We start from the raw sequence: 15,223 nt of genomic DNA, 5'->3' as shown, positions 1-15,223 counted from the left end.
GTAGAGTAGTGGCACAGGAATGTAATGCAGCCGCTTTGAACAATCAGCAACCCTTGCAAAGCGCGCTATGCGGTTTCATACAGCCAAGGTAGAAAAGAAAGACCAGAAAATGCCAACATGATTATGTTGTTTGTGAATGAACAAGAAGAAGGATATCCTGAAAATGTGTTTAGACATAGTGCGCCTTGAACAGAAGAATACCAGAAATGACAGGTCCACTAAGCCGACATATAGGACACACATCTCAATCATCGGTGCACGTAGCATCATGACCATTCGGTCATTAAGCTGCCATGAATCTCATGCATCGGCATTCCGCTTCCATCAATCATCAAATGGACAGTCAATGCTCTCGTGGCCATCTCTCTCGCAAAGAGCACACCACTTAGACTCGTCAACGACGCCGCTCTCCTTGCCGCCAACAGGGCCCAAGGTTGAGGAAGAAGCGGACAAGTTGTTCGCTTCCCTTAGTCCCTCCATCACAGCATCACGGCCCGTTTTCTGAGGAGTCGCTTCCTCTTCATGTGAGGACGTGGACGGTTCACCCATGGATTCCTCTGGAGTTGGCTTTTCATCCACAGAGCTGTCGTCATGGGGTGCCTCGGCAGCATCAGGGACCTTCTTACTTTCTGCGCCGAACATGTTGGTGCAGGTCAGAATATCGTGCCCTCCGGTTTCACAGATCTCGCACCACAAGGAGCCACCGTCCTCCGAGCGGCCGTCTGACTCGTGCATGGTCTCCAGACGATGATGAGAAGCATCCGAAATACCGCGGTGGCGGGTAGAGTAGGCCTGATATTGTCCCTCGTGCGGAGGTAAATCTTGCCAGTCGTGGGGAACGACTGTGCGATCCGAAAGCCGATGCGCATGGTTGATTCCATGGCCGTTCGTAAGCTTCCCATTGACGCTGGGGGACTTTTGGTGGTTGGGCGACGAAGAGACCGCGGAGCCGGGAGCGTGTGTTTCACCATTCAGCTGCAACTGCTGGAGCTCGCGTTCTAGTTCTTCAATGCGGTATGTCTTTCTTTCGGCGATGCGTTCAAATTCCTCGACACGTTGTTCCAAGTGAGCCACATGGTCGGGATCATGGTTCGGCGGGCTCGTCCCAAATCCATTCTGTTGCAGGGCATGCAAATCTGGGTCGCCACGGCTCAAGGAGTGGATGATTGCTTTTAGACCACGGATCTCATCATCCTTCTGCTCCAGTTCCTTCGAGTACTGCGGCCCATCACTAGCTGCATGGGAATCCTTGGAATCCCGCTCCTTCTGTAGTTCGAGCTTTGTCCGCTCGACTTCCCCGCGCAAGAACTCAACTTCTGCCCTGGCTTCGGCCTCACCACGCCGGGCGTCCTCCAGACCTTCTTCGAGCTCCGACACCAATTCTTCCAATTGCTTGAGCTGTCGCGCAACAGCCTCGACATCCTCCCCGCGGTCCTGAAGCTCTCTATTTTGTTGCATCAATTCGTCCAGGCGCTGCTCATAAACTCGCTCCGTCTCGGAAGCAGCGATCTCTAAAGTATCCAAGGTGCTTCGGAAGTCGGCGCGGTGCAAGTCAAACTCGGCCGTCAGCTGAGCAATTCTCTCGTTTCTTTCACGCAACTGGGCCCGGATGGACAGCGAATCTGACCCCTCCAGTTCCTCCAGAGTTCTCTGAAAGTCGGACAGGGTATGAGCTTGCTCATCTAGCTGCTTATCTCGGTCGAGAAGTTGGTTCTCGAGACTCTTGATGTGATCCTTCAGCTCTTGCACCTCTGCTGCCATCGCTGATTGCTGAACTTCAGATACTCTAGATGCCGGACCATCATCCTCTGTGCTCACCCGGCTGACTCGCGAGGGAGGGCGGTCAGAGGCGCGCGACGGGGCTTTGATAGGACTGCGGGGGTAGGTGCTGGAGGGAGCGGCGCGGGAGGCTGAAGAGGGCGTGCGTAGCCCGGTCAAGGTGAGCTTGGACGGCGGAGGTCCTCTAGGAGATTCAGGGCGGGGGAGGGAAGGGCGTCGGACGCGTGGTGGGCGCATTGCGGGACCAGGGCCAACGGACTTGCTGAAATTGACCGGTCGGGAGGGGGTTGGAGGGCCGGTGCTCACTGTCGAGGTTGGACCAGACGAGCGCTTGGTGACGTATTTGTTGTTGTTCATAGGCACAAAGATCCCTGAGCCGGGGACAGACGTAGAGAAGTATCGCCTGCCCTCGACATCTCCATTGTTTTTGCCTCGTCTGGCATGCTCCGGCGCCAGCTCAATGCCTGCAAACTTTCCCGGCTTGCCCGCAACACTTCCCAGATATTTGACCGTCCCAAACATACCCCCGGGGACATTGACCAGGTCACCCACCTGGACGTCGTCGAGGGGCGCCATAGCGATGGGGGGATGGGACGACTGGTGGTTGCGCTAAATAGAGGGGGTGGTGGAAATGAAGTCGACTTATACCGCACGAAGGAGGGGGAGAGCTTTTAGAGAACTTGCGACGGCGGGATTTAAGGAATGCGTTTAGAAAGGGGTGGTTGCAGAAGTAGTAGGGAGGTTGGAGAGGTGACTGATCATAGGCCAGTCGTCATGGTGTTTGCTGGATGCTGGGGTTCAGCTGCGAGGAGGAGAGGCTCGGAGGGTTTGTTTCCTTATGCCGTCCAGCGTTTGCCTCAGTTGGGCAGCGAAGGACGGAAAAGAGAAAGAGCCAATCCGTCCGGTGGATAGCAAGAGATGGACTAGAGACTGAATTGTTCAGTCAGTCACTGCCTCAGGGAGTGAAATACAGAAGCAAAACAGTTGCTAAGGTTGAACGGCCAATGCTGTGTCGTCATGCTAGCAGGGACAGGGGACCCTTTCACACCGTCTAGTTGGTCACAGTTGGCCGTCGAAGACCAATTATTCTTCCATCTTCGCATCGCAGCGGCCTCGGCCACAATAAACACACGAACCATGGGTTGCTTCTTTCGGCGGGTGGCCTGCCCCACCGGCCCGAGTGGGTGTTATGTATTTACAGCATACATGCTCATACCTGCATTAATCATACGAAACTGTCCATTCTGAGTATTCTGTATCAGTATGTACTGGTATGTATTACCCACAGAAAAGTAACAGTTTACCACCAGCTCCTTGGCGGGCTGACTAACGCATGGCTAGTGGATGCCTTTTCATGCCTCAGGTTCTCCATCTCACCACATCATCGACTGGCTCTCGTTGCATCCACTCACTCACTAACTCCGCCTCAAGTCAGTCCACGGATATCGACTCCGGTCTGAACACGCGGCTTCTAAAAAAGTATTCATTAATCGGTTCACGCTCTTCTCTCTTCCCTCAACCTCCCCAATTCATCTCCTCATTCCCTTCCTCCGCTGGACCTTACTTTGTACATTCCATCTGCTCAAGGGCCTCGGATCATTTGCTCTTCCCCTCTCCCTTGCTCCGCCGGCTTCTTCTGCTGCCTGTGCGCCTGCGCCATCGTCGGGGTGGATCCCAGCCGTCAGAACGATAGTGCCGCGTAGTCACCTCCTAGTCGCCACGGGGACCCCGTCCCCTACAGCTATCGCGGCTCAATAATCAGCTTCCTGTAGCTGCATTGTGGAATAGCTTTCTTTACACCGGCGTGCTCCTCCATCCACCATGGCGCAATACTTCTTCGATCTTCTCTACAACTTCACAGATTGCATGTGCTGTTTCCCCAGCACGCCGCAATTAAAGATCAACAATCGTAGCTTTAAATTGCTCCGACTCCTCGGTGAGGTATGATTGATTGCCTCGGGCTAATGGTTTACTGCACAACACCCGGAATGCGCGATGCTGACGATAAACGCATCATGCTAGGGTGGTTTCTCTTATGTCTACCTCGTTCAGGACAAATCGACCTCGGAACTGTTTGCGCTAAAGAAGATCCGGTGTCCCTTCGGTCAGGAGTCCGTTTCCCAGGCGCTGAAGGAAGTGGAGGCCTACAATCTGTTCACTACCCAGAACAACATCATTCATTCCATCGACCACTGTGTGTCCACCGAATCCGGCTCGAAATTCCGCGCCGATGGCGGCGACGCAGGATCGAAGACGGTCTACATTCTCCTACCATACTACCAACGGGGTAACCTACAAGATGCCATCAATGCGAACCTCGTCAACCATTCCCGCTTCCCGGAGAAGCGCTTGATGGTGCTGATGCTCGGCGTTGCCAATGCGCTTCGAGCGATGCATCTCTACCGTGTGAAAAGCGGTACGGGTCCTACACGCAAGGCTAAAGCTGTGAGGAGAGAGGGTGCAGAGGCAGATGCGGACACTGCTATGCGGATGCCGAAACCGAAGCGACGCACCAGCCAAAATGTGGATGAAGAAGAAGAGAACGAGCCATTGATGGATGATGAGGTCACAATAAGTCAGGAGGGCGTGCAAGACGGCGATCTTCGCCCGTATGCCCACCGGGATATCAAGCCCGGTACGGCTGCTGCTCCTATTGTACCTACTATGCGCTAATGTTTGCTTGCAGGAAACATCATGATCGCCGATGATGGCCGTACACCCATTCTCATGGATCTCGGATCGTTAGCACCCAGCCCCATTGCCATCACCTCCCGGTCGCTCGCCTTGGCCGTCCAAGACACTGCTGCGGAACACAGCACGATGCCGTATCGGGCACCCGAACTGTTCGACGTCAAGACGGGTTCGATTATTGACACAAAGGTGGATATCTGGTCATTAGGATGCACGCTCTACGCCTGTCTGGTGGGCAAGAGCCCCTTCGAAGCCCGCAGCGAAGAGACAGGTGGCAGCTTGAGCATGTGTGTATTGGGTGGTGATTGGCGATTCCCCGACGAGAAATCGAGTGCGACCAAGGGCAAGGGCAAGGCCGGTGGCGATGATAGCCGCAAAGATAACACGATGCAGATCAGCGCGCCCGTAAAGGACGTGGTCCGCAAGTGCCTGCAGGTGGAGCCTGCAGACCGACCTGACATTGATGAGCTGATTCAGATCATGAAAGATGTTATCAAGGATCTTCCTGAGGAGGATGACATTGCCAGTGGTTCAAGCTAGTGGGCTGCAGTGTCTACCTGTTTTGAGTCCTGTCGTGAGTCAGCTGGTGGGCCTGGTCCTGTCGGGTTGAACTCGTGCGGAATTGTCTGGCCCTGGCCAGATTGTATTATACCAGCCAGATCTGCACATATCACCTCATTCTCTCTTCCTGCATGTTTCTGTCTGTGGTTATTTGGGATTGTCATCGAAGATTCTCTGCTGTGGTTTCCAGATTCGTGAACTTGATACCAGAATAATATTAGCTGCAGGCGGCAGTTTGATTCCATTTCTCCTTGTCTATTGGGGGCCACCCGGCGTAGAGATGATCGGTTTGGAGGATCCTTGGTATCTTTGATAAGATCTGGGGGCATCCCATGGGTTGACGATGATCTGGGCTTGTTCTGGCCCATTCGTAGAGTGATTCCGGCACACCAGATATCCCCCCGTTAGCCTGGTGATCCCCATCGAGAAAAGTACGAATCAGATCATTATTCAACAAAGCTGATAAGGTAGCTAGCTGAGTCCACCCGAACGGAGTACAAGGACTACCATGGCTCTGTCCAGTTGTGATCCGTGCTGGAGGGGGCCCATGTTTAAAGCGGAGTAAGTCCGTGAGCATCACATCTGTCCCCATCGAAGAGAAACGATCGGAGCGATGCACCAGTAACATCTGCTATCAACGGTCTTTTCCTGGACTTCCAATAAAGCAGCCTAGGCTAATCCCGATCAGCCTGCGAGATACGATTTGCCGACAGCCCCGCGCCTCGCTTTAGCAACTAAACCGGTTAGCGATGGATGACATCTGGATGGAGTTAAATGGGCCCTGCGCGGGGAAGTTCCATGCCGGACGGGTGGTTATCCAACTTATCCAGCTGCCATCAATGGATTGATCTGCTGGGAGGAGATAGCACAGGTGGATCCCAGGCTTCTTTAGTTATCAGCTGGACAGAGAGCGTCTATTCAGAGCCAACAATTGAGCGGTTGTCAGTCTGTCTCCTTGCTGCACAACGGAATGTCTTCCGCCTGCTTATCTGGTGGATGATGATAACAGAACCAGCTAGGCTGGTGGACCTTTTGACGGACATCGATATGGACTTACTCTTTATCTACTAGCATTGCTAGTAGGGATTGGGTCTTGCAGCGGGGATGGCATATTTGCTATTTGCCGACGCTTTGACTTGATTTGTTCTGGTCGTTTTCGGAGTATTTCTGATAAACAGCCTTCGACCACCTCGCCTGCTGCTGTCATTGACGTTACATTCCTTTCCTTTCATTCCTCCCCATCTCCCCACTCTCTATCCTCCTCTTCTCTCTTATGAACGACTTGTGCGGTTAATCCAGTATCTACCAAAATGACTCCAGGCCTCGATCGGACTGCTATTCCGGGCACCGTGACGCTGGTGGATTTGGAGCATGTCCTTGCCACCCGTCATGCGGATCGCGGCGATAGTGACATCGTTCTCATTCCGGAACCGTCCAATGACCCCGATGATCCCTTGAACTGGGCCCCATGGAGGAAGACCTTGTCTACCATCTGTGTGAGCGTGTATGTCTGCAGGATGAGTCTATTAAGTTGATCTAGTGGATGCAGGGACTAACATGAGACCTGCAGGTACACTTTGTTTGCTGGTATTGCATGTTCGGTCGTCTACTCGGTGCTCACGCAGCTCTCCGATGCAACCGGTGTGTCGGTTGATACTCTCAATGAGGGAACGGGGTATATGTTTCTGTTCGCCGGATGGGGGCTTTTGTTTTGGCAGCCACTAGCGCTGCAGTATGGCAAGCGTTTGACATATATACTTTCTTTAGTCGGCATCTTGGTATGTACCCTGGGATCTCAACATTACCAGAACTAATGTATTCTACAGGGAACTTCAATGTGGGGGTACGTTCTCACATTTAGCGATAGGCATATTTTGATTACTGACTCTGACAGTCCCTACATCCACACCAACGGTCAATGGATCGCACGCAGTATCCTTTCGGGTTTCTTCACGGCTCCCATTGAAGCTCTCCCAGAAGTAACAGTGACTGATGTGGTAAGTCCATCCGATTCCATACTATCAGACAAAGCTGACAGTTCAGTACTTTACCCATGAGCGGGGAACATACATGGCGCTATATGCATTCTTCCTGGCAGGCAGCAACTACTTCGCCCCGGTCATCTGCGGCTTCATCGCCCAGTACCAAGGCTGGCAATGGGTGTTCTACTGGCCCAGCATTTTCTGCGCCTTTAGCATTGTATTTTTGTTCTTCTTCATGGAGGAGACGAACTACGTGCGCGAGAAGCCATCAGTCGCCGAGGTGACTTCGACAGAAGCTTCGTCGCGCACGTCCGAGCAGGGTGAGAAGGAGAAACGTCCTGCTGATGTGGCACAGCAGAGTGACACAGAATGCGGGGTGATCTATCCAAAGAAGACGTATCTTCAGAAACTCTCGCTTATAGGACCCAGACTGCCGAGGAACAATATGTTCCGCCGGTTCTACCACACATTGTATTATCTGAGCTGGCCGGTGGTATTCTACGCGGGGTATGTTTGCCGCAACAGTTGGTTCTATTATAGCTAACCATAACAGGTTTTCCTATGGCTCATACCTTATCTGGTTCAATGTGCTGAACGGAACGGCTTCTATTATTTTGGGCGGCGCACCTTATAACTTCAGGTCGGTTGCTTCATATCTAAATCATGCATTATGCTAACTTGCATAGCTCTGCCATGGTCGGACTTAGCTATCTATCCTGCATTGTGGGTACAATACTAGCGTGAGTTCTCCCAAATCTCCCCAAGTATATAATAAACCAACTAACAGCAACAGCTCCCTCTTCACCGGCCGCTTCAGCGACTGGCTCACCGTCCGACTGGCGCGACGCAACAACGGAGTCATGGAAGCCGAGCAGCGCTTGTGGCCATTCGCCATCTGTCTTCTCCTCGTGCCAGGATCTCTGTTGCTCTGGGGCGTAGGCGCTGCGCACGAAGTGCACTGGTTCGGACTCATCGTAGCGATGTGTTTGCTGGCGTTGGCGAACACGTGCGGTATCACGCTGAGCGTCAACTACCTGGTCGACAGCTACCGGGAGTTGAGCGGGGACGCAATGGCGAGTGTGATCTTAGTTCGGAACACCATGTCGTTTGCCATGGGCTATGGGTATTCCCCGCCTCCCCTATCCTTCCACGGTGGTGTCTTCCCAAGCTAACTGCAATAGAATAACACCGTGGGTAAACCACCTCGGATACCAAAACTGCTTTATATCCGCTGCGTTCGTGGGCATGGCATGCGCAGCAGTATTCCTGGTGATGATCAAATGGGGGAAGTCGTTCCGAATGCACAGTCGCGAGAAGTACTGGCGGATCGTGGAGGAGAATTGGGCGAGAGGGATGGGGCATTAGTAGCTTTGCCAAAACATTATTCCAACAATGAAGTTCACCAGGACGCCATTATATATATATACAAACACTCATGACAAAACCAATCATGATAACAAATGATAGTATTACTAGTAGTAAGTAAATGATCACCCCCTCCCCATCTTCCACCTCATCGCATACTCCCCCTCATACCTCGCCCTCATCATCGCCTCAAACCACTCCCTCTCCATCCTTGCCAACATCTCCTCCGCCGTTTCCTCTTCCTCCTCATCCACCATAACTTCTTCCTCTTCCTCTCTAATCTCCCCCTCCTCAACCTCCTCCCTTTTCCCCCTCCCTTTCCTCCCTAATTTCCTCCCCCTAGAATGATGATAATCCCCCTCACACCCCCTCAACCCAATAAACCTCCCAAACCTCCTCCTCTTCACCTCCAACCCCACCTCTCCATCCCCCACATACCCCCCCTTACCACCATCACTATCATCCCATCTAAGCCACGGTACAATCCTCACCGGATACCAGAACGAGCCACGGACCGGCGGATGCACCTGATGGAAATGCACAGCGAGTCTGTCGAGTTGCTCCGACGTGAGGAGGTTGTACTGCAGTAGGGAGAGAGGGAAGTCCGGGTGTTCGTGACCGGTTGTGCTGGAGACGAGTGGGTGGAGGGGTGTGCGGAGGTGGCGCAGGATGGGGGCGAGGTGGGGGTGGTGTTTACTCTTGCTCTTTCTCTCTCTCTTCTTTAGATGATCTTTTGGGGGTTGGGACGAGGGGGTCGAGGTGGGTGGTGGTGGTGGTGCTGGTTTGGGGAGGATGTGTCGATATCGGGGGGTTGTTCTTGGTGGTAGTGGTGAGGATGGTTGTGGTGGCGGTGGTGGTGGAGGGGAGGAGGGTGCAGGTGGGATAGTAGGTGATACTACCGGGGTGGTAGTTGTAGGTGATGCGTGGTGGTGGTAGTAGTCCTCCGGAGATGGAGGGTCGACGGATAAATACTGTCTGTGGTGTTGTCGTCGCATTCGGCGTCGTTTAGGTGCTGGTGCTGGTGCCGATGCTGCTGCTGGGGATACTGCCGGTGATGGATCAGGAGATGGTGATATAGTTTCTGAGATGCGACGCTTGCTCATTGTCAACAGACTCTCTGAGTTGGTAGTATATTGCCTGTCCTTCGTAGAGATAGTTACTGGTACTTCGAGGAACAAGATGTAATTATATACCTTTACTGCTTTGTTGATTGCATCTACAATGTACTCTGAAAGTAACTATAAAAACTTGAAACGGGGGTCGCCGGCCCCTTGTCTCTGCACAATAACATCACCCGGTCTTTGTGGGCGCATTGTTGCATAAAGAGATGGTATTTCCCGCCTCATCTTGCTCCATTGTTCGTATCCGCTTGATAGCTATGTATGGTGCAGTGCGAAACAGTAGCTACACCCTGTTATAGTGTTATAAAGGCATTGGACAATGCCGACAAAGCATCGCTAGATGAGCATATGACCTCGTATTTGGCTCCGTTGAATATACTACTAAACACTAATCCATACAGAGCCAGTGTTCAGCTGGCGGCCCCATCCAACGTCACTTGCTGGAGTCGTCGCTCCATCGACGCTTGCTTCGTCGTGCTAAACTCTGCAAATTCCCGCGATGCCGGCGGCAGTCCCACATACTTGTTGATCCAGTTGAGCACGGTGTGGTGCCACATGAGCGAGTTCTCCGGGTTGAGCACCCAGTGGTTCTCGTCCGGGAAAGTCAAAAACGCACTTTCAACTCCCCGCATCTGCAGCACGTTGAAGGCAGCAAGACCCTCTGCGATCGTCAGCCGGTAGTCCAGCTCATTGTGGATCACCAGATGCGGTGTCTGCCAGTTTGCGGTGTGTCGAGACGGGTCCCAACGCTCCCAGTTCTCAGGGACCTTCCACAAGGGGCCCTTGAGATCCCGCACAGGGAAGTAGAGCTCCTCGGTGGAAAGCATCGACGTCATGCTGAATATTCCATCGTGCGTCACCAGAGCCTTGAATCGTCGGCCCAGTGGGTGCCCCTGGATCCAGTTGACCATGTAACCGCCAAATGACGCACCGAGCGCCACAGCACGGGATGTGTCGACGTACTCCAGGTTACTCTCAATATAATCGAACCCCTTCTCGAGATCTATATATGGCAGGCTGCCGTAGTTGCCACGGATCTCATCCGTAAACTTTTGTCCGTAACTGGTGCTGCCTCGGGGATTGGGCGTAACCACCACGTAGCCCTGCTCAGCAAACACCGCCGGATTCCAGCGCGTGCTCCACTGATCGCACCAGGCACCCTGAGGCCCGCCGTGGATCAAGTAGGCTAACGGGTACTTCTTGCCCGGCTTGAAGTTAGAGGGCTTCACAACCCAGGCGTGGACGGGTGTGTCGTTCGCTCCTCGGTACCAGATCTCATCCACCTGCGAGGGCGAGAGTCCGAAGACAGCACCGTTGCGACCGATGGAGGAGATAACGCGCACGTCGCTGGGAGACTCGGGATCGACAATGGACCAGACGCTATTATCCACCAAGCTAGTGCTAGAAATGAGCAGCTTTGTCGAATCCTTAGATGCGGGATAGACGTCCGTGACGTAGCCCGCATCAGTGATCTTCTTTAGCTTGTCCGGAGTCGCATGGCGAATATCAGCCATAGGAAGCTGGTACAACACGCCACGGCCATACTCCTCGACCTGAATGAACAAAGACTGGTCGTCATTCGAGAACGTCAGGCCAGACGGGCTGGAATCCCACAACCCCTCTCCGTCTGCGGAGGCAAACACCTCGATCATTTCGCCGTTCCAGGGGTTTGGCACATATAAGATACGTCTCTTGTCCGACTCGTAACCGTCTTCGCGCATGGCGAGAAGAACAATCGAGCTGCCATCTGAAGTGAGGATCGGTGAAGACATGGCACCCTCGAGTCCCTTTACAGCGCAGACCTTGGCCTCCAATGCGTTCACACCGGTCCATGAAAACATAGGGCAGTAGTAGCAGGAGCAGGAGGTGTGTGTGGCAGGGTTAAGGTCCGGATCTTTCGCCACGAAGACAATTGCGGAGGGGCTGATGTCAAAATCGCCGGTGCCCCCGAATGGCGGGATAGGGGCCTCAACACCCGCAAGACCGCTGACCGAAATCAAGTTCGTCAGTCCTGACACGGAGTACTTGCCCGCTTGCCTGGTAGCTGGCGACAGAGGGGCGCGCTGCAGCAAGCCATACCAGATGGCATTCTTCTGAGGCTCGATGTACGAGTCCCAATGTCTCACGTAGAGCGACGTAAAGAGCTTCCCGGTGCTGATTGGTTTCTTTGCATCATGCGGATTATGAAGCGTCCCATCAGGGTTAGCCTTACCAGTCACAGCAAAGCCGATCTTGCCCGGCTCGACGACCGTAACCTTGAGATCGGAAACTGGGCCAGGGACCGTTCCCGCCGTGTACGTCTTGTCTGCCTCACGTGCATCCCCCACAATAAAGCTGGTATTGCCGTTGGCCTTGGCCTTGAGCCAAACCAGCTGGTTGCTGTCACCCAGCCACTGCGGACAGCTGGCGCCGGCGTCGTTGGTGATCAGAGCCGACCGACCAGTAGCAATATCCAGAACGCGGATCTCGTTCGTCTTGGAGTGAGATTCGAACGAGTAGGTTGTCTGAGTGTAGACAGCAAGGGTGCCTGAGGCATTCGGAACTGGTCCGGAGCGCCTAGGGGCTCCGAGCAGAACCCTGACAGGTCAGCTTTAGTTGTTTAGATAGAAGAAGTGATGATATTTGTAGATAAAACGATGAAGTGAGCTCTGCTGCTGGTATTGGTGATGGCTTACTCTGGAGTAAACTTCATGGATCGGATGGTCATGTCACCTGCATCGAAGAAGGGTCAGTAGCTGATCAATGAGCAGTGATAAGATAGGGGGGTGGATTACTGTTCCTGAACAACAAAAATTGATACGAATAGCCAGTGAGGAATGGACAAGCGCAGTTCCTCCTCGTGGCTGATGGATGTCAGACGAGTAGGTGTAAGAAAGATGGAGGAGAGCTGCAGGCAGATGAATGAGGAATGGGGACCGTGAGGGGAAGCAGCAGAAGGAATGAGGTGGTCGGTGAGGGGAGTTCCCTTATCGGCTGACCCATCATCTGCCAGCTTCTGCCATCATCTCTCCCCGGGTCTCCCAACGGAACTCCGGCTAGTCCCTGTTTCCACAAAGTTACTGGAAACTAGATGGCAAAGTTCGGCAGATCCCAATTCTAGCATATATAACCGCGATTTACATTGATTCGAGTTGATACGGGATCCCGAGAAATGCGGGGAATCAAGTGCCTACTTGCTACTGTGGTTCACCCCGGTGGGGACCTCAGGCACTCCATAATGATCACCGGTTCGCCCGCTCGGTTGTGAGAATCATGCCAAACAGTGGCCAGATTTCCTACAACCCGGCATAAACTTTGAAACAAAATCTGATGCTATCCAGAGATAGTCTTATATCCTAGGGGGAAAGAGGAAGGAGACCACAAACAAGCACAGCACTAGCACTGTCAGCCAGAGACCTGCAGATCGTGAACTAAGGGTCCAAGTCTCCGAGCCCTGCAGAAAGGATGTCTGACATCGTACCGAGGATTCGCCATTGCAGACAGCGGCTTCGACTCATTGCCACGGAAGGGATGCGAGCCATACAATCTAGTTTAGCATTTAAGATGTGAAGGATAATTTATGACTTCATAACGCAAATGCAAAACACCGGTTCACTTGGTTCTCCTGGCCGGTGGAGCTACCATACAAAGGTCTGATGCTCAGCCAAGAACCGATCGGCTACTGTGGGCAGACCGAAGAGAGATGCCGAGTGGTCTGGCCGAGAACGTGATTCAACCACGTGTATAAAGCAAGCAAGATGTCCACTCAATAGCCACACAGAATGTTTTCCGCTGCACGTCTACTTACCTTAATACTCTTTAATATAAGTGCTGTTTTAAAATGCCCTTGAAGATCATCGTGGTTGGTGCTGGCCTGGCCGGTCTGGGCGCAGCCATTGCGTTGAACCGCCAAGGTCATGATATTGAGGTGTGTCAATATGGGCTACACTATCGCTAGATTCTCAGTGAAGCTGACTTAATCAGATCCTCGAGCAGTCCGGCTTCCTGAATGAAGTAGGAGCTGCGATTCACATGGCGCCTAATGCCACGCGCATCCTCAAAGATTGGGGATGCAACTTAGAGGACCTGCAGCCGGTCCACTGCAACAAAATGCGGTTGTGGGATCACCAAGGAAACCTTATGCACATCCCAGTTGTAGGTGCTTTTCTAAAGGGTCAGATGGTCGATCAAGGCTAATAATCATGCAGGTGACTAAGGACACCCAGGAAGCACTGGGTATCTACGATGAGTGGTTGCTCACACACCGAGTGGATTTGCACAATACTCTTAGAGCTTTAGCTGCCAGGGAGGTCAACGGCAAGAAGCCTACTATTCACTTGCGTTCTCGTGTAGCTTCGGTGGTCAGTATATATTCTGCTTCATTCAGTGTTTCCAAGTTACTCACCTAGATGATTGATAGGATCCCGAGGCTGGAGTGGTAACCCTCGAGGACGGTACCAAGTACACTGGCGACCTAATCATTGGGGCGGATGGCATGCATGTACGAACGACGCCCTTTGTGGAACCTATGTCTAGTATACTAAATTGTTCTACTAGTCTCGGTGTGTTAGCAGTGTCATCGGTGGACCTACCAAGAAGGAAAGCACAGGGCAGAACTGCTTTCGCTTCCTTATCCCTGTCTCCAAGATGAAAAGCAACCCTCTCACTGCCTCTCTTTTGGAAAAGATGGGATCGGACTCTGTGGACGTTTTCACCACGGAGGATCGCCGAATAGTCGTCTATCCCTGTCGTCACGGCGATCTGCTCAATATCGCCGCTATCCATCCCTCAGGAGCCGACTCTAGCGCTAAGGAGTCTTCTTGGCTAGACAGCGGCAACTTGGATTCGTTGCTTGAAACATGCAGTGTGTTCAGCTCCGAGCTTCAAGAAATGTGCAAATTGGCAGAAGACCTGAAGCTCTGGAGCTTGGCGTCTCGTTCTCCGCCGCGCACCTTCATCCGTGGCAAGCTAGCACTCATCGGAGATGCCGCCCACCCAACACTGCCTCGTGAGTTTCTGGTGACTCCGGGCTTATGCTGCGCCCATTGCTAACTACATTATGACGTAGACCAGGGCCAAGGCGGTGCGCAGAGCCTCGAAGATGGAGCAGCTCTGGGTGCCCTTTTCACCTCCGAGTGTACCAAAGATGATATCCCGGGCAGACTGGAACTGTACAACAAGATACGCTATGAGCGATCTGTAACGGTGATGCTGATGTCCAAGGTAAGCGACGATCGCCGGGGCCAGATGTTGGACGAATTGAGGACCTATGTGCCCGATGCCGAGTTGCCTCCGGATATGTTTTCCTACACCTGGAATTCGTACCCCTGTCGGGAAGCTCAGCAGCTTCTCCGGGCGGCTCAAGTGAGCGCCTAATCTATCGTGACTCTTTCTAAGAGTACTGCAATAGACCCGAGTGCTTATAGTCTGTCACTCTTTTCTGACCCTGCCCAATCAGCCTGTGTACTAAATAGAGTTGTTAAAAGGTTGCTTAATTTCACAGCCCATGTATAGATACCTAGGAACTGCACAGAAATGCTGTGTCAGGTTCGCGTAGGAAATCGAAGAGGAAGAAAGAGAGGTTAGATGTGGAGTCTTTGTGGATTGAACGGAGGAAGAGGGTTAGTGGGTGGAGTCCTGTTCGGGATTAGCGGCGATGGCCCGAAGAGCAGGCCGAATCCCATGCCTCCCCAGTCCCTTTCCATCCTGGTAACAGCAACTACAATGCTACCTGAGTGCCTATCA

At 52.9% G+C, this 15,223-nt stretch overlaps 5 protein-coding genes across 5 annotated transcripts; 2 read left to right on the top strand and 3 right to left on the bottom strand.

Annotated features, from left to right (window-relative positions):
* Nucleotides 1-324: 324 nt before the first annotated feature.
* BO85DRAFT_374599 (CAP-Gly domain containing linker protein BIK1) lies at nt 325-2,355 on the bottom strand (the record flags this gene model as incomplete). Its single annotated transcript, XM_025656136.1, has 1 exon — nt 325-2,355. The coding sequence occupies one exon, from the start codon at nt 2,353-2,355 to the stop codon at nt 325-327; it is 2,031 nt and encodes a 676-aa protein (XP_025514438.1).
* Nucleotides 2,356-3,198: 843 nt separating this feature from the next.
* BO85DRAFT_469734 (MFS general substrate transporter) lies at nt 3,199-8,471 on the top strand. The gene is made up of 11 exons (XM_025662351.1): nt 3,199-3,720; nt 3,802-4,414; nt 4,466-4,996; nt 6,352-6,527; nt 6,657-6,809; nt 6,858-7,028; nt 7,075-7,520; nt 7,567-7,653; nt 7,700-7,753; nt 7,807-8,136; nt 8,195-8,471. Exons 1-11 carry the CDS (start codon nt 3,601-3,603, stop codon nt 8,376-8,378), a joined length of 2,865 nt encoding a protein of 954 aa, XP_025514437.1. The 5' UTR covers nt 3,199-3,600; the 3' UTR covers nt 8,379-8,471.
* Nucleotides 8,472-8,503: 32 nt separating this feature from the next.
* On the bottom strand, nt 8,504-9,504 carry BO85DRAFT_478869 (uncharacterized protein; the record flags this gene model as incomplete). Its single annotated transcript, XM_025662915.1, has 1 exon — nt 8,504-9,504. The coding sequence occupies exon 1, from the start codon at nt 9,479-9,481 to the stop codon at nt 8,504-8,506; it is 978 nt and encodes a 325-aa protein (XP_025514436.1). The 5' UTR covers nt 9,482-9,504.
* Nucleotides 9,505-9,563: 59 nt separating this feature from the next.
* On the bottom strand, nt 9,564-12,421 carry BO85DRAFT_450536 (oligopeptidase family protein). Its single transcript, XM_025660396.1, has 3 exons — nt 12,274-12,421; nt 12,175-12,211; nt 9,564-12,076 (listed from the first exon to the last, which is right to left on the bottom strand). The coding sequence occupies exons 2-3, from the start codon at nt 12,204-12,206 to the stop codon at nt 9,910-9,912; spliced, it is 2,199 nt and encodes a 732-aa protein (XP_025514435.1). The 5' UTR covers nt 12,207-12,211; nt 12,274-12,421; the 3' UTR covers nt 9,564-9,909.
* Nucleotides 12,422-12,972: 551 nt separating this feature from the next.
* On the top strand, nt 12,973-14,959 carry BO85DRAFT_52224 (monooxygenase). The gene is made up of 6 exons (XM_025665249.1): nt 12,973-13,406; nt 13,463-13,633; nt 13,687-13,839; nt 13,899-13,979; nt 14,036-14,486; nt 14,547-14,959. The coding sequence occupies exons 1-6, from the start codon at nt 13,320-13,322 to the stop codon at nt 14,852-14,854; spliced, it is 1,251 nt and encodes a 416-aa protein (XP_025514434.1). The 5' UTR covers nt 12,973-13,319; the 3' UTR covers nt 14,855-14,959.
* Nucleotides 14,960-15,223: the final 264 nt, after the last annotated feature.

Source organism: Aspergillus piperis (genome assembly GCF_003184755.1).
Source record: "Aspergillus piperis CBS 112811 unplaced genomic scaffold BO85scaffold_12, whole genome shotgun sequence".
In the NCBI taxonomy this organism is placed as follows: Eukaryota; Fungi; Ascomycota; class Eurotiomycetes; order Eurotiales; family Aspergillaceae; genus Aspergillus; species Aspergillus piperis.
This window is presented reverse-complemented; position numbering and strand designations above follow the sequence as displayed.